Raw genomic sequence first — 18,999 nt, 5'->3', positions numbered from 1 at the left:
GTTGGTTAAGGTGAGGGATATTTTTAGGAGCTGGTTAGAGGGCCCTGAATACCAGGCAACAGAACACAGATTCTATCCAACAGTGCATAGGGAGCCATTAAAAGGTTTTAAAAGTACTGGAGTACTATATGCAGATCTACCTAGCAGTGGAATACAGGATGGAGGAAGAGTAAATGAAGACAGAAGACCATTAGGAGATAATTATATTAGTTAAGGTTGGTTAAGATGACCTCTCAAAGCTAAGCTTTTGAATAAATAAACATTTAAGGTTCAAGTACTAGTTCATTACTAAATACCTCCCTCTAATGATCACAAACATATAAATCATTTAGAAAAGCCGTACAATGCCTTAAAAAACTGTAAAATGTAGTATTAGCTATAATGGAAAAACTACCTTTAAAAACATTAAGTTTGGCAAATAGTCAGGACCTGATGAGTAGACTTATGTAAAATAAAGGAAGATTCTGAGGTGTTAATCTCATTTTAAAAATAATACCAAGAGTTTAAGCATTATATTTTTAATAAGTGCATGAAACTTAATAAGAAATAATCTTTCCACTATTTTCCAAGGCCACTGATTCAAAATACAAGGTGATTCTAAGATATTCAGAGAAATTTCAGAGTTGATAAAGTATCAAAGGTACTGAACTTATAATTCTTTACAAGTTACATCAATCTTAAATTGGTGTTAAAATGGATACGAGCAGACTTACTTGAAGTGATCTGACTTAGCAAATGTCTTCTAAACTTCAAATTTTCAGTACTGGATAAGACACGGCATCCATCTCTATCTGAAAAAAAAAATGTAATGGAAGTAATGAAATTGAAAGAATTGATAGGTAGCTTACAGAAGCCAATTATATGATTACACCTTAAAGACCGTAAGAGAGTTATATGAAGTACTATAAAACTCACATTACTTATACTATGCATAATTTAAGAACGTCAGATAAAAATCTCAAGCTATGTTCAAAGACTTCTAAAATAGGAGATATAATACATTCCCTTCATACATTTTTATGTCAATCTCCTCAAAATTCTGAAAAATATATTATTAGATATTCAAGCCTGATTCACACTGAATTCTTTAGTCAATAATCAAGCCCTCTTTGGAACTAATATCATGGAGAACAGGGAAAGATGAAGTTGCATAAGAGACAGTTTGGGTCCTCAAGAAACCCAAAAGGAGACAAACATGAACAACTCCGTATCAAGGCAGATAATAAGTGCAACCAGTAGTATGAGGTGTATGGGATTCTGGAGAGGGTTAATTACTAAAGGAAAAATGTAAGAAGGCTGTGTTATGGGCTGAATTATAGCCCCACCAAATTCATGTAGTAACGCTCTCATCTCCCGTATCTCAGAATGTGACTATATTTGAAAATAAGGCCCTTAAAAAGGCAATTAAGTTAAAACCAGGTTGTTGAAGTGGGCCCTAATACAATCTGACTGGTGTCATACAGGAAGAGATTAGGGTACACAGAGAGGACCAGGGATGTGCACACCAGCAGAAGACCATGTGAGGACACAGCAAACAGATGCACATCTGCAAGCCAAGGGGGAAGCCTAAGCAGAACTCAAACCTGTGGGCACCTTTATCTTGGATGTCTAGCCTCTAAAACACCAAATAAATTTCTGTTAAGGTACCCAGCCTGTAGTATTTTGTTTTGCAGACCTAGCAAACTAACATTCTCTGTAAAGTAAAATTTAAATAGAGTTTTAAAAGGACTTTTAATAATTGGATAAAGGTAAGAAACAACATTCTATGAAGAAACAAAAATTATTTCAGGCATATGGACCAAAATGTACAGTGTGAAATAAGTCACTATACTTCCATAATATGACTATAGCTTGGTTGGGGATTGGAAGGAGGAAAAGAAAAGTGAGAATGGGGGTGGAGGGAAGGAGAGAGGGAAGAAAAGAAGGGGACTGTAGGCCAACAGATAGATAAGGACTAGAATTAGGGGTTCAGGTCATATTGTAGAAGGGGTTGAATACTGTATTTGGTATGTGGGGTTTTATTTTATACATAAAAGGAGCCATCAATGATTTTCAAGAGAAAGCATGTTTAAATTTGTATTTTAGAATGTTGGCTCTGGTTTTAGAATATGAGTTACTCTGAAAAGATCCCAAAGGCAGTGAGACCTGTTTTGCTACTGCCATAGTCAAAATAAGAAGAAAACAGGGCAACTGCAATGGAAGTAAAACGTTAAAAATTCACTGAAGATATGCTTGAAAATGAGAAGCACTCCATCACTTATGCTGGACTGAGAACTGAAATAATTACCACTGTTCCATTATACGGTTAAAAATGCAGTGTCCTGGGTTTCAATAGGCCTTTCTTTTCAATCACAACCATGCATTGTATGTATCAACTATTACCTTAATAAATCAAGAAGTCCAAAGACTTGCCTCATCTCTAATATCTGACCCTAGAACTTGAGAGCTTCAACCTATAATCAGCAGAAACCCTATACTCATTTCCTCAAAGGAGGCACCATTTCAGAATCATCTGTGTGGTCTCTCTTGCTACAGCAAGTCAATAAAACAGTTTGCTTATCTCTTAAAAGGTGTATAAATTTATCTGAGAAGGGAGGTTTCCACAAAAGACGGATGTCTTTTGGACAGATGATTTTATTTATTTATTCATGAGAGACAGAGAGAGAGAGAGAGACAGAGACAGAGACAGAGACATAGGCAGAAGGAGAAGCAGGCACTCAATCTTGGGACTCCAGGATCACGCCCTGGGCCGAAGACAGGCGCCAAACTGTTGAACCACCAAGGGATCCCCATTTTCTTATTGAATTGACCCTTTTATCATCATAAAATTCTCCCTTTGTCTTTCATTATAGTTCTTGCTTTAAAGTCTACTTTATCTGCTATTACCATATTAGACTTCTTTTAGCGTTTGTGCAGGGTACCTTTTCTTCTCATATTCTTTTGTGCAAGCTGAACATAGTTGAGTCTTTTTTTAAATGTAGTTCAAAATGTTTTGGCTTTTGGTTGGAGGACTAAACATATTTACATGTAATCAGCTACTGATATTTAAAACACCTTATTATTTGTTTTTTATTCATTCCATCTAATCTTTTTTCTTCTTTTAATTAGTAAATTTTTACTGCTGCATTTTATCTGTTAGTTTTAAAAATTCTAGTATAGTTAACATATAGCATTATATTAGACTCAGGTATACAATATAGTTTTCCACAGCAACTGCACCAGTTTGCATTCTTACCAACAGTGCACGAGGGTTCCTTTTTCTCCATATGCTCGCCAACATGTATTATTTCCTGTGTTTTTTATTTTGTGGCAGGTGTGAGTTGATACCTCATGGTAGCTCTGATGTGCATTTCCCCCTGATAATGAGTGATGTTGAGCATCTTTTCATGTGTCTTTTGGCCATCTGACTGTCTTCTCTGGAGAAATGTCTGTTCATGTCTTCTGCCCATTTTCTAATTGGATTATTTGTTTTTTGGGTGTTGAGTTGTAGAAGTTCTTTATATATTTGGATACTAACCCTTTATCAGTTACATCATTTGCAAATATCTTTTCCCATTCAGAAGGGTGCTTTTTAGTTTTACTGATTGTTTCCTTCACTGAGCAAAAGCTTTTTATTTTGACAGTCTCAAGACTTTATTTTTCCTTTTATTTCCCTTGTCTTAGGAGACATATCTAGAAAAATGTTCCACGGCCAATGGAGACATTAGTGCCTGTGCTCTCTTCTAGGATTTTCATGGTTTGGGGTCTCACTTTTAGGTCTATTTTGAATTAGATTTTGTTTATAGTGTAAGAAAATGGTCCAGTTTCATTCTTTTGCATGTAACTGGCCAGTTGTCTGAACACTATTTGTTGAAGAAATTATCTTTTTCCCATTGGATAGTCTTTCCTGCTCTGTTAAAGGTTGATTATATAGTTGTGGGTGTATTTATGGGTTTTCTATTCTGTTCCACCTATGTACTTATTTTTGAGCCATTATCATACTGTTTTGATAACAACACTTTTGTAATATAATTTGAAGTCTGGAATTGTGATACCTTCAGCTTTGCTTTTCTTTTTCAAGATTGCTTTCACTCTTCTGGGTCCTTTGTGTTTCTTTATAAATTTTAGCATTGTTTCTGTTAGCTTTCTGTTCAACCACCTTTGTACTTTTTAAAAGCAATTACAAATACTTCCTTTAATTACTACACTTGACTTTTACCACTTCCTAACAAGACAAAAATATTGGTTTTACTCCATTTATACCTAACTGCTCATTGTTCTTTTTTTTTTTTAATAAGATTTTATTTATTTATTCATGAGAGACACAAAGAGAGAGAGACAGAGACACAGGCAGAGGGAGAAGCAGGCTCCATGCAGGGAGCCTGATGCAGGACTCGATCCTGGGACCCTAGGACCTTGCCCTGGGCCGAAGAAAACAGCTAAACTGCTGAGCCACCTGGGGATCCCTGCTCTTTGTTCTATGGTTTCATTTATTTTATCCTACATATGTTTTAAGCCTGAAAGATATTGTTATTACTGCTTTAAATAGGCAAAAATCTCTTATATTTACTCACATATTTATGCTCTTCATTTTTTTCCTAAAGTTATATGATCCCAGTTGGGGTCATTTTTCTTTAAACTGAATACCTTCCTTTAATATTGTTGTACTATGGTTCTACCTGTAATAAAGTCTCCCATCTTTTGTCTAAAAATATCCTTATTTTGCCTTCATTTTAATACTTTTACTGGGCATAAAGTTTTAAGTTGGCAATATTTTTCCTTTCTGAACTTAAACTTTAATGATGTCATTCCATTGTGTTCTAATTTTAAAAATTTCTGTTAGAATAGTCTGCCGTAAATCTTATCATTGCTCCTTTGAAGTTGCTGTGGTTTCTTTCCTTGGGTTAAGATTTTCAACCTAGTTTCTTCAAGTTTCATTATGTTGTATCCACGTGTGGTTTTCTTTATATTAATCTTGCTTGGGGTTCATGATGTTTCTTGAATTTCTTGACTGCAGATTGCAATCTTTCATCAGCTTGGAAAATCCTTGGTGACTATCTTTTCAAATATTGTTTTTGGGGATCCCTGAGTGGCGCAGCGGTTTAGCGCCTGCCTTTGGCCCAGGGCGCGATCCTGGAGACCCGGGATCGAGTCCCGCATCGAGCTCCCTGCATGGAGCCTGCTTCTCCCTCTGCCTGTGTCTCTGCCTCTCTCTCTCTCTCTGTGTGTGACTATCATAAATAAATAAAAAAAAATTCAAATATTGTTTTTGCTTCTTCTCTTTTCCTGGGACTCCAATTATATGTATATTAGATAAAATGATCCAGTCCCATATGTCTCTTATCCTGTATTGTTCTTTCCATTCTTGGTTTTTTGTTCCTGTGCTTTAGCTTGTATATTTTCCCACTGAACTGTTCCTGAGTTTACTTATTCTAGTTAAGTTTTGGTTGTGCCTACTATTATTAAAAGCAAATCTTAACTTCATATATATTTTTCAACTCTAGAGTACTTATTTTTTAGAGATTCCAACTTTCTGTTGCTATTCTTTGTCTTTTCCTCCATTTTTAACCACTTCCTTTATTTCTTTTAATATATTTATAACTGATAAAATCCTTGTTTGATAGCTCCTGTATCAGTGTCACTAACAGATCTATTTCTATTTCTTTTTGTCCTTGGATTGATTAATTGATTTTTACTTTTCACATCTAATGTAACTTTTTAGTGTATTCTTAATACTGTAAATGCAACTAACATATAACTGTGCTGGATATTATTTTTTCTTAATAGGACCCATCTTTTCCTTTATTAGACAGGCAGAGTAAGGAGATGATCTCTTCAATCCAATCAGTTTACTTCTGGTATAAAATATTTCAAATGTTAGAAGTCTGACTACTCTAAGACTACCATGCTTTTAGAAAGGTCATGTGAACCTAGAATTCCACCTCTGCCCAGGCACCATATATATGTATAAAGAGATCTTGGATCCTCCAAACCAATTCACCTATCCAGTGATCTCATTCAATGCAACATGAAATAGAAAAATCAGAGATCTGCCTTAATTGCCAACCCACAGAATCATAAGCTATATAAAACAATTGTTTTAAATCACTAAGTGTTACAGCAATTTATTATGTAATAACAGATCATCACAACAGTGACTTTTGTAGTTTTTTTAAGTTGTTACAAGGGCCACAATGTCTTGCCACCACTTTCTATAACCTAACTGGAAGCAAAAGCCTAAACCTAGATATAATTAAGAAATAATGTGCAAAATTAATTACAAGGTAAAATTACTCCTTAAAGATAAAAAGGCCAACATTTTTCAGGGATACTATAAAACAAACAATTTTCCAAACATAAACTTCAGCTAAGTTATTAGAATTAACATTCTCTTCCTAAATAAACTACTGTACGTACATAATCAATCCAAAAGAGTCATACTTAGGTTGTTCTTTAGTTAATTTAACAAATGGTAATTTAGATACTTTCTCATGATTGGAGTAAGACCAGAATTACAAATATAAAACATCATTGGTAGTAGTCTAAAACAGTGATTTTAAAATATAAAATAAAGAAATACTGGTATGTTAAATTATGAAGTATAGAACAGGTAATAGCTGTTACTAAAGTGATAATATACATATATATATATACACACACACACATATAAACATATACATATATATATGCATATGTAACTGTGTAACTATGTGTGTTTGTATGGTCACTCATTTTTATTTAAATGGAGGAGTGTCCTGTGCCAGTATGTTTATCACAGCATTATAACAGCAAAAATCTGGAAATAATTTAAATATATATTACCATGAAAATAAGGAGACAGAGAAAAGATTTTAATTTTTTATTCTACATATTCTTTACTTAATATATGAATTGAACTGTTAGAAATGCTTTACAATACATTATGTACCACTTTTGAAAATTTAATGAAAACCACACTATTCCAAGTTTAATGTCTATGGCCATGTTATACTGTCTTCAGAGCCTGAATGATCCCTTGGTCTAAGTGCTGGAGAAGAGCCAATTGGTTTCTCAGGGAGAATCATAACCCATCGGCACATATTTCTCCAGGCTACCTCTATTCATAGATGGTAGATGGTCTATTCTGGTACTTTCCTCCTCAGGGTTCCCAACATTCCTGAGAGGATGTCAATCATACTCCCAATCTACCTATTAAAAATAATGGCTCCATATCTAACCTGTAACTGAGACTAACTACATTTCAGGTACTTGCCAGGGAGTAAAATGCTAAACTTAACTATTACTGTTTTTATAAAAAGCTTCTGCAGGACTGCTGCATATCTATTTGGTACAGCCATTCATTATTGTAAAACTGCATATCTGGACTAAGACATACCACCAAAGAGCAGCATTCTTGGCTTTGTCCTTCTACCTCTCTTCTTCCTTTTTACTCAGAATTTACTGTATTTAGTGTAATGTCCCTGACGTTAAGCCACTGGTCTATATTGAAGGGAGAGTTAAGAAACAGTTGTAGAAATGAGTCTTCAGTTGTTTACTACAAGAATGCTATTGAGGGCAGAGTTGAATATGCTGCACTATGAATAAAAGGATACATTTTTCTTTGAATTATAATTATTAGGTTTCTCTTAAAATGCTGATAAATTTGATCTTGTGAACAACAATATCTTGTGAACAACAATAAACAACAACAAACAATAAACACATCTAATCTTAGAATGGCCACTTTAGAAAACTTGGAGCAAAATTTGTGATCTACTTCAAAGAAATATAGAGGCTTTTATGAGATTTATTGCAAGCCTGGCCCTTAGTCCATTTGTCCCATTTTTATCACCTATCTTATTTTTACAATACTGAGGTACCATTTACAAGCCATAAAATTCACTTGTTATAAGTGTAAAGTTCAATGATGCTTTGGTCAATTTGCAGAGGTGTGTAATTATCATTACAATCCAATTTCAAAATTTCATTTCCTTCACTGTTCAGTATCCCTTAAATCCATATGCAGTCATCCCTGTTGCCACCCCCAAAACTCCTCTGGTTGTCTATCTAGACATTTCATAAAAGTGGAATCATACAATTTTTAGTCTTTTGAATTTGGCATCTTCCACTTAGCATAATATTTTGGGGGTTCATCTATGTTATAGCATATATCAGTATTTTCACTTTTTCAATTGCTGAAGAATATTCTAATGTATGGACATACCATGTTTTACTTATCCATTTACTAGTTGATGGACATTTGAATTCTCATTTTTGTCTATTATGAATAAAGCTACCATGAACAATTGCAAGCAAGTCTTTTTGTGGATATATGTTTTCATTTCTCTTGGGTAGACTCTAAGCAGTAGAATTGCTGTGCTGGTTAATTTTATGTGTCAACTTGATTGGGCACAATGCTCAGATATTTGGTCAAACATTATTCCGGAAAAGTGTTTTTACATGAAATTTACATTTAAATTGGTGGACTTTGAGTAAAGCAGATTCGTCTGCATTACGTGGGTGGGTCTCATCCAATTAGTGGAAGGCCTGAACACAACAAAAAGCTAACCTCACCAAACAGGAGGAAATTCTCCAGAAGACTGCCTTCAGAATTCATCTGCAACATCAGCTCTTACTAGTTTCCAGCAGACTTAGCTATAGACTCAAACTATAACCACTTCGTGAGTCCCTCAGCCTGTCAACCTCCCCATCAGATTTTGGACCCATCAAACCTCCACATTTATATGAGCTAATTCCTTAAAATAGACACAACCTTTTGTTTCTCTGGAAACCTGACCAATGCATATGTTAAGTTGGTTTAATTTTTAAAGAAATGATCAAACTGTCTTCCAAGGTGGGAGTATCAGTTCGCATTCCCACTAACAGTGTATGGGAGTTCCCATTTTCCCACATCCTAGACAGGAGACATGATGTGTCTATTTGACAACAGGCATCTCAGTGGGTATGAAGTAGTATCTTACTGTGTTTTTAACATGCATTTTCCTAATAACTAATGATGATGAGCACACTTTCAAGTGATTATTAGTCATTTATGTCTTTTTTGATGAAATGCCTGCTTGATTCCCTTGTGCTTATTTTTTAATTGAGTTGTTTGTCTTTACATCATTCATGTGTTGAAGTTCTTTATATGTTCTGGATACCATTCTTGATCAGACATGATTTATAAATATTTTCTCTGTGGCTTGTCTTTTCAGTTTTTTAACAGTGTCTTTTGAAGCATAAAAGTTTGTAATTTTAATTAAGTCAAATTTATCCATTTTTTTCTCCATTTTTTTCTCCATTTTTTCTCTATTTTTTTTCATTATTTCATGTTTTTGGTGTTATATCTAACAACTTGTTGCCCAACCCAAAGCCATGAAGTTTCTTCTATGCTTTCTTTCAGATGTTTTATAGTTTTAGCTCTTATCTTTAGGTCCATAATTAATTTTGAGCTAATTTTTGTTTATCATTGGTCTTTGTGAGGAAGTACATTTTTTCACATATGGATACCCAGTTTTTCCAGAACCATGTGTTTAAAAGATAACCCCTTGTTTATTGATAGTCTTTAGCAACTTTGTTTAAAAAAAAAAATCAATGGACGAAAAATGTAAGGATTTATTCTTAGACTCTCAATTCCACTCTACTGATCTGCATATTTTATCATTATGTCAATGACATACTATCTTGGTTACTGTCATGTGATATTGAGTTTCAAATTTGGGAAGTAAAAAAGTCCTCCAATTTTGTTACTTTATTCATTTATTTAAAGTTTTATTTTATATTATGTGTACTAATAAATACCATCTTAAATTCTTTCTGAGGGAAGACAGATATAATACAAAACTAAAATAAAATATATCTTAAAGATTATTTCAAAAGAATATATTCCTCTTAAGATGTGAAAGTGACTGGGATGCCTGGGTGGCTCAGCAGTTTGGCACCTGCCTTTAGGTCAGGGTGTGATACTGGAGTCCTGGGATTGAGTCCCACACTGGGCTCCCTGCATGGAGCCTGCCTCTCCCTCTGCCTGTGTCCCCTGCCTCTCTCTCTCTCTCTCTTTCTCTGTCTCTCATGAATAAATAAATAAAATCTAAAAAAATAAAAGATTTGAAAGTGACAATAACTAAGGGATTCTCCTAGGAATAATTATGAAATTAAGTCTCCCCCAACACACACCCACATCAGCATTATCAAATGCTTACTGAATATCAGGCATGGTGCAGTTAGGTGCTAAAGATACAGAGACAAATAAGACAGTCCCTAAGCACAAAAATAGAGAATCTCTATTTGCACAGCGACAATCTCAAATCTTGTTTTATAAAGGAGCTTCCTTCCCACTACATATGATATAGAATAGCTAGCAAGACTTAAAAACTATTCTTTTTCCTTCTATATTCCATCCTATGACCTAGAAAAGATGGAGATTGAGAAAAATGGACATAAACAGCGTGTGTGTGTGTGTGTGTGTGTGTGTGTGTAAACTTTATAGTAACGGTTCCTGAAACTTTTTCTACGGGAGATTTTAAAACATATTCTTAAAAAAGAAAAGGAAAGAAGAAAGTTAAAAGGAAGGAAGGCAAGCAGGCAGGCAGCAGTGGACATTTCCAAAGTCAAATACATTTGGGAAATACTGGGTTAAATAAAATATCAATATTCATTGAGATGCACCCACCTTTCATAAAATTAGCTGACCACCAAACTCTTTAATCATGGATCACCTAGTGATACCTTGAAAGACTGAGGCAAAAATACAATGTGGGAAATAAGCACTGGTTATAGTTTCCCTTCATCATCACACTGGCAGCAACAGTTGAACAAATGAGGATATGAAGAAATATGCTTAGGACCACATAAATATGCTACAGGCCAAAAGACATTTAAAAAAGTCAATAGACTGTCTTAAGATTCTATCTTATTCTATCTTTACTATGTTATAGAAGCTAGTTTCATTTCTTTGTTGTTTTTTCTTTGTTTATGCAATAATAGAATAAAACTAGAGATAGAAGTTTGGCTCTAAAATTAAATGCACTAAAGTATTTGCTTTTAATACTAAGCAATAACAAGTAAATACAATCAAAGGGCCTCATGTAAATTTTAGCCATATTTTAATTTGCTTTACAAAACCAAGAACTGGATTTGTTTGGGATATTATTACAGTAATTGCTTTATTGTAGAAGAATCTTTAAGAGGTTGATAAAAAATTTCTATGAAGTTATATTTTTACATAGCTACTATAGCTACCTATATCTGTACAACAAAAAACAGGGAATTTGGATCTATCTCCTTATATATTAGACTTCAAGTCAAAGAATAAATCAGCTGTGAAGTCTGTTATATTTGCCATTGAGATTCCATGGAGTCTTTATTACCAAAGTATAATCATAATGACAACTTTTCAACACATATCCTGTCTTCCCACTGAAATTTGAATTTGAGGGGACTTTTTACTGAAGTGGATCCTTATGTTAACTCACAGAGTTGTATGTCCTCAGTGGAAATTATTCTGAAATTGCACTAAAAAATAAGGAATAAATAAATCACCAATGGAGAAAAGGCTCTATCATATACTTAAGCTTTTTTGTTGTTGTTTCTTCATGTTGTTGGGAATAGGAAGTGCGATAACTATCACTGGTATTTATAAATGTAAAATAGCCTCACTCCTTTATATCTAAAACTCAACTATTTGTCTAATACCCAACTCACACTACCTCTATGAAATCTCTCACCACTCTCTAATTCAAGTCAAAACAATTTCTCCTTCTACTAAGCTGTATGATTCTTGTTCAGGCCTCTCACTTAGCACATAACCACATTAATATACCATAAGATGTTGTGTAATTTGACTAAGTGTATATATTCTATTTATTAAAAAGCATAAAAGACTTTAGGTGGCACATTTTATTCAGTAAGTATTTGTTAATGATTGATATTACTATTTAGTGCTTTCTGACAGCCTTAGGAATAGATATTCCTTGGGAGAAAATACAAGTGTTTTTCCATTATGAGAATAGTGAAGGGGCTTACCAGTTTTCAGAAATGTTAAAAGACTATTGATTATTTAAGTAATTTATTACTTAAATACTCATTGTTTTTCTACGACACAGCAGTGGCATGGTTAGACCAGCCAGGTGTACAACTTTTATGGACTTAGGCACAAAATGTTTTGAGGGAATTAACTGTTTAATAATAAAGGACTTTGAACAGGATCTATCATTAGGGACTAACAGGAAGGGTAAGTGAAATATTATTAGGCATATATATAATCATGCACATACAGAACAATTAAGAATCTACAAAAGTAATCCGCCAGTCAAATTCATTCATTCAACCATTATTGAAAGCCAACTGCATGGCAGGCTCTGTTTAAGGCTTAGGGGAACTAATGGTGAAAGAGAAAAATAAACCATTCCTGTTGGTTCCCTAAGGCAGATCCAAACAGAATTAATCCAAAAATTCATCTACCCACCTCCATGTAAAATCATATTACACATGGTTAAGGTGCATAAAGAGCATTTTATCTTGCTGTTTTAAGCAATGCAAAAAGTTTACTTTGGCCTAAATACCAGCAAGCTTAAATTATCCTAGAAACTCCTTCAAAGAGATTTTCTCTCATTTCTGTCTGTCCTCAAACCCTAAAGTTCCCAAGCTGTTGAATGAAGACTCAGAGATGCACTATAAGCAATACAAGCAAACTTCCACAGAGCTGTGTGTAAAGAAACACTCCTTAGCTAACAATGAGGGCAGTGCTGGAGCACGGGCCCCCTGCCCCTATCAATTCACAAGCAGCTGCTGACATACTCTTATGCTTCACAGGAGCATAGCATTCTCTTCTAACACTTAAGGGGAAAGGCAAAAATAGAAAATCTTTTGCCAACCACAAAGTTTTTTTTAAAAAATTGCAGAATAAAAATGAGCTGCTATATACTTTTAAAACCAAAGAAAAGGTAGAAAATTACAAGTACCAGTAGCCTCCCTATGCTCAACTACAACCTTCTGAACTGAACTGAAGCAGAAATGTGGCAGTTTCAGCTAAGTCGCTTTGCATCTGAGGCAACTTAAAATGATCTAGTTATTAAGCAAACTAAAAGTAACATGGTGGAGTCAAACTTAACTCTTTTAGATTCAGAACTCACTTTTCAAGTGTGTTGTTAGGAGAAAGAATGTAATCTTTAATAGATAAATGGGCTTTCATTTAACTAAAAATTCACTAGGAATCAGGAGATTTAAAAATCTACACAAACCAATTGGACAACAAACTTGGCTGCTAAATTTTATTTTTAAAACCAGTATATTATACACTGTTCTTGTGTTAAATCGCAGGGATTTCTTCTGGGATTGCAAAGGAATGAGCATGAAGCCTATCTCACGAAGAAAGCAGAGATTTCTAGTCTTTAAAAACAGGAGTTTCGCCTACATGATCACCTGGGACAAACTTGGCCAGAGCAAGCAGGCTAGAAGGTTATAGGAGCCTGGGAATGTTTAACATCAAGAAAGAAATTACAGCTCAGTAAGATCAGAGGGAATTACACAGGAAATGTGAACAGTAACCCTTTCATATCTTCACACCCCCTCCCACCGTCTGTGATAAATGGAGTCCTGCAGCCATCCAGCTATGTGAATACACAGACTAACAGCAGAGGGGGACTGGGAGAAAGGAAAAAAGCCATTTTATATAAATACACCCCCCCCACACACACACATACATACACACTCACAGCCCAGCAAAAAGTCATGACATGATAAAATCATGTTTCTCCAGAAAACCGCCTTTAGCCTTTCTAATTGCCACGTATGCACTGTATCACTGCCTTATCCAACAGAGCCTTAAGTAAAAATTCCAAAGAAACTTGAAGCATCAGGCGGGGTGGGGGGACAGAATAGTTGGCAGACGCATCACAAGTAGGGAAATGTGGCTCCTCTGAAGCTGACCAAACAAATAGGTCTCCACCCTGGCTTATGTTTAAACATCTTGTTCCTAGCCAGTCTGTAGGGAAAACATTCTTTCCACAATAAATAACATGCAATTGAATCAGAAATTCTTACTCCATCCTTTATCTACTCCATGTACAAGTTCTTCAGTATTATAAACCAGAAGCTCAGAGAATTCAACTAATTTTGAACTCTATTAAAAAAGAGTTTAAAAAAAAAAGAGTTTAGTTGTAGTCAAGGCAGATTAAAATATTTCTTGCTTCTCATTTGAAAAAGCAGATGTGACTGTGCAGACACTAGACTCCTCTAGGGACCCCTGGCTTGTGATCTCAAGAAAACAAGGGACTCTTGCCACAACTGCCTTTCAGAAAAGGGGAAATGCTCAGTTTCTATAAACAGGTGAGTTTAAGAGATTAATTAAAAACAAACCAAAAAATACACCTACCCATACCTCAGACGGTGAGGGCATGGGTGGGGCAGCAAAATAAATAAAGAAAAATATATTTCCAATGGGCTAAGCTTAAAATATGGAATGGAATTTCACAGATCACTTTGAAATTAGATTTAACTTTTTTCATTGGTATAACTTCAGGACAGAGATGGCTTGCCACAAAGAGCAGGTTAAGAAATAAATGAGCATAAACAGAGATGACGAAGGAAGCCACCAGTAAAGTCAAAAGTGTTAGCTTTTTAGAACTATCCAAAAGAGAAACAATAAAACCAACGGTTTGTTTTTTTTTGTGTGTGTGTGTGTGTGTCTCCTCTAAAGTACTCGGGTCTTCCTAAGAAACAGCATATACCAGTAGTGTTTTTTGTATAATAAATAGCACATCAATCAAATGGCAAATGAGATTTAAATTGGAGACTTCCTAGTTGCCTTAAACAACTGATGTCCGATTTCTGGCTCCCAGAGAGGCAGTCCAATGACTGACTGTTCAACAAGCTAAAGGGGCTTGTTCTTTCCAGGGATTCTGAGTTGCTATAATCTTTTGTTACAAAAAGCATTAGGGAAATGACAAGGGAGCAAAATAATAAACAAATTCTGAATAAGAAACTCAGACTTGTGATTGGGCTTTCACACAAAGATCATTTCCCCATTAAATGAGGACCCTGATATGCACCAAATGGAAACTCGGTGCAGCCACCTCCCTATCTGGAAATGAGAGCTTACTTTTAGCACTTCTTAGCCATCATTCACCCATGTCTTGTTCTGATAAACACAAACACCTCATACTCTACTGAATGTTATTTGAGATCTCAAAATAACTTGAGCATTATAACCAAAAAGAAATCACAGCAAGATAGTTTGATTGTATTTTCAAACAATGTCCCACTACAACAGAATTTATTACAAATACTTTTTAAAGTAGATAGATGTCAATTTACAGCTGTTTGCTTTTATCTTGAAGACAAAAATATCAAAAAACCTACAAACACCAAAGTATAATGAGGGCAGCCCCGGGGGCGCAGCGGTTTAGCGCCGCCTGCAGCCAGGGGTGTGATCCTGGAGACCAGGAATCCAGTTCCGCCTCCGGCTCCCTGCATGGAGCCTGCTTCTCCCTCTGCCTGCCTGTCTGTCTCTCTCTCTCTGTCTCTATGAATAAATAAATTAAAAAAATATTTAGAAAGTATAATGACAATGAGATGATGATAACTGGGACTTTCAGCAAATCTCTCCTGGAGAGTTACTGTCAATGACCTTTTCAGCTCTTATACTGGGCCTGAAGAAATGGTGACAGATACATATTAGGCCTTCAATATTTGTTAAATGATTCAGCAATAAGGCCTCTTCTTCTATTTGAAAAGTAACAGAGCCCTAGCAGAGCCTCTCTTGCTACAAGTAATAAAGGATAAAAGTAACAAGCAGATTAAATATTCATTATTGAGGCAATAGTTAGAAGAGGCAAACTGCAGACAGCCTTGACAAGAATTATGGTAATAAAAATAGTAAGAATATCACCTAATATTCGTACATTTGTACAATTCCCAATGTATAAAATATTTTATATAATTTCAGCCCCACAAACTTTACAAAGTGGATATTATTATCATTTGGTTGAAACAGCATAAAGTGGCTTTTTCAAGGTCACCCAGCTAGTTAAGCAGCAGACCTGGGATTTAAACCCTTCTAAAGGGATGCCTGGGTGGCTCAGTGGTTGAGCATCCGCCTTTGGCTCAGGCCATGATCCCAGTGTCCTGGGATCAAGTCCCACATCAGGCTCCCTGAGAGGAGCCTGCTTCTCCCTCTGCCTATTTCTCTACCTCTCTCTGTGTCTCTCACGAATAAATAAATAAAATCTTAAAAAAAAAAAATAAGTCCTTCTAAAAAGCTATCTCATTCATTAAAAGTTCTTTATTTTGTCATGAAATTTTGAAAATACCTTCCTCCAAACTCCAAAATCAGGGAATACATAATAAACACAACCTTTTTTTCCCTCTCAGTATCACTCCCTTTCTACCAATTCCCATAAGAAAACCTCTGAGCTCCTACTGCAGCAGCCTCTCTGTTTTCCTCATACAGGAATGACTAAGGGCACAGCGTAGAGCATCTTCCAAAAACAAACCTCCTTCCACCTAGGACTTGGATCCTGTAACTGTTCTCCCAAATAAGGACATCATCACAGGCAAAGGCTTTTAAAACCATTAACCAGTGAGGAAATGTCTGGGGCTGTCTGTTCTTCATTTAGAATGAGTCAAATATGACACAAACTACCTCTTCATTCCTGAAAGGTGAGCAGGAGTCCCCCTGACATTCCTGGCCTTCTGGCTTAGCAAAGGCATCCACTCCAGGGACTTGGTAGCGAAAGGCTGACTGGACAAGAATAACAAAACTAACAGAGCTAAAAGTTATATTCTTACCAACTTTTACAAATCATTCCACATGTTTATTTTTGAGGTCTTATTAAAGAATAAACTCTGGGCATTAGTAATTTACTGTACATGTGAGATATAAGGATGGTGAAAATGTATTCATATAAAACCAACTATTTTTACTCACCACTGAGGCTTATGAAGATTATTAAACTAAATTATAAGAAAAATGCTAAATATCTTATCTAGCACATAGTAACTACTCCATAAAGGTCGGCTGCCATTAGTCACATCATTGAAGAATTAAAAACAAAACATGATGGAAGGCCATAAGTAAAATGAACAAGCAAACCATACATTCCATGGTTATTTTTTTTTAACATTTATGCACAACATACCCATTCTATGCATACAAACATGCATATAAATATTCAAAAAAACCTCTTGGATGGAATAAATGACAAAATGATGACCTCTGGGAGGATGGGACAGTGGTACTCAAAGGAAACTCTGATCTGTAATGCTTTTCTTTAAAAACAAAAGTATGTATTCCTTCTCTAAATAAAATTAATTTTTTTAAAAAGCAAAACAGAAAACACATTTACACGAAATCTTATCTTTGTAAGTTTCTTCAATCTCATAGTTGATTTCAGCAGCACATGAAAAGTTTACTTCTTCTTTTAGTTAATGTATCCAATGTCTGAAACCTCATTTTCTTTAGTAATACCATTCAAGCTTTATGCTACCTACTGCTTTCAATAATCTTCCTAATGATATTTCTAATTGCTATAATAAAATGCCTGTTGATGCACAAAAAATATATTTTATTAAGTTTTAGAACAACTCAATGTATTTAACCAAGGGGCAAGGAGTCTTTCAAAGTCCAGGAAGCCATAAATCAAAACAGTTTTACATTAAAAGATTAACTTTTCCTTTTAAATTTTCTATGTGTTTACATGTAATAAACCACAGATAGAGTCAAGTCCTTGACTCTTTTTAAAGCCAAAGGGTTGCTAATTTAAAATCATCATAATAATCTCAAATGTCTTGAGTGCTGTTTTAATTAAAAATCTTTTCTCTTAGGCTCTTCCTAACTTCTAATTCTTGTCTGTGCTATATTGATGCTGGTTTTAAAATTCTAACTTCCCTTCTAGTTTACAACCATAACTTCGACTTTTTCATCCCATTCTTTTTTCTTTCAGATCATCTAGATTCGAGCCTATAAACAGTGGGCAAACCAGGTCACAAAAGCTCTTATTAACTCCCTCAGTGCAGCAAATAGCGGTCCTCCTGTGGTTCAGGCATGGAGCTAAGCCACATGCACCACAGACCTAACCAGACTGGGCCCCTTCAATTTACAAATCCAGCTTATAAATTAAAGGCCTCCAGTGTTGTAAAAAAGAGACCAACATTTCAACGGATAAGCGATAGAGAAAGTAGTCTCTTCCTTGTCCAGAAGACACTGAGATTAACAGGAAATCCCCAACTCAAAGAGCTGTGGGATTCAGTGATTGTGGGAGGCTGTGCAATCTCTTTACATATATTCAAAATTTTAAAAAGCCCCTCTCTGTAAATAATAGGGAATAGTATTTGATCAAAAGGTATCTTCCTTTAATTTCAAATAAAATATTCTAGTTTTATAGCTGCTAAAGGGCAATTACAATAACTATAATAATATGCAGCTTCATTTCTAGAAAACAAGCATATGTATTGATATTTTTTTCCACCTAGATGTTCAGCTATGGACTCATTAATATTAAGCTGCTGTACCTACAAAAATGCACAATGGTTCCTCCACTAGTCAACTCTCTTAATTTTAGACAGCTTAACTTCACACAGAAGTTAAGAACATGTACTTTGGAAGCAAGGCCCAGTTCTACTACAAACTGTCATTGGTCAAGCTACTCAGCTGCTCTGTGCCTCAGTTTCTACTTAATACTAATACCTACCTTATAAGACGACTGTAGGATCACTTAACCAGTTATACATAAAACACTAGAATTGTGCCTGACATAGACTAAAACACTACGAAAATCTTGGCTGTTATTATTATCTTTAACATCAGAAATGTACAGCTCTTGGGAAAAAACAGAGCTTTAAGCACAGCTTACTACAACCATTGAAGAAATAGGTTCTTTGAGATTGTTTAGTTCTATGAGAACACACTCAAAGCTCCCTGCATCATTCTCTCCTGTGCATTCTAATGATTTAGTCACTCCTGTATTCCTCCATGTACCCTGGGCTTCACTTACCCATTTACTCATCTCCCTCTGGACTATAAAAGTTGTGAGAACAGGGATT

At 35.1% G+C, this 18,999-nt stretch overlaps 1 protein-coding gene and 1 long non-coding RNA gene across 15 annotated transcripts in view; one reads left to right on the top strand and one right to left on the bottom strand.

The window, feature by feature from the left end:
• Nucleotides 1-18,999, bottom strand: part of ZNF438 (zinc finger protein 438) — a 402,160-nt gene that overhangs the window by 90,008 nt on the left and 293,153 nt on the right. For 11 of the 14 annotated variants that reach the window (XM_049100160.1, XM_049100163.1, XM_025464062.2 and 8 more), the window contains one exon: nt 714-791. Coding sequence is in view for 1 of the 14 variants with exons in the window: in XM_025464061.3 (XP_025319846.1) it covers nt 714-791 (78 nt within the window). In the remaining 13 variants the exon portion in view is untranslated. Of the gene's footprint in view, nt 1-713; nt 792-18,647; nt 18,768-18,999 lie in introns of those variants that run through there. The other 3 variants (XM_049100189.1, XM_049100167.1, XM_035712988.2) reach the window with 2 other exon arrangements.
• The window catches only part of LOC112670375 (uncharacterized), a 77,177-nt gene that overhangs the window by 56,580 nt on the left and 1,598 nt on the right, over nt 1-18,999 (top strand). The window contains exon 9 of the long non-coding RNA XR_007405412.1: nt 13,279-14,286. This is a non-coding gene — a long non-coding RNA (uncharacterized LOC112670375). The remainder of the gene's footprint in view (nt 1-13,278; nt 14,287-18,999) is intronic.

Source organism: Canis lupus, chromosome 2 (genome assembly GCF_003254725.2).
Source record: "Canis lupus dingo isolate Sandy chromosome 2, ASM325472v2, whole genome shotgun sequence".
Taxonomy (NCBI): Eukaryota; Metazoa; Chordata; class Mammalia; order Carnivora; family Canidae; genus Canis; species Canis lupus.
This window is presented reverse-complemented; position numbering and strand designations above follow the sequence as displayed.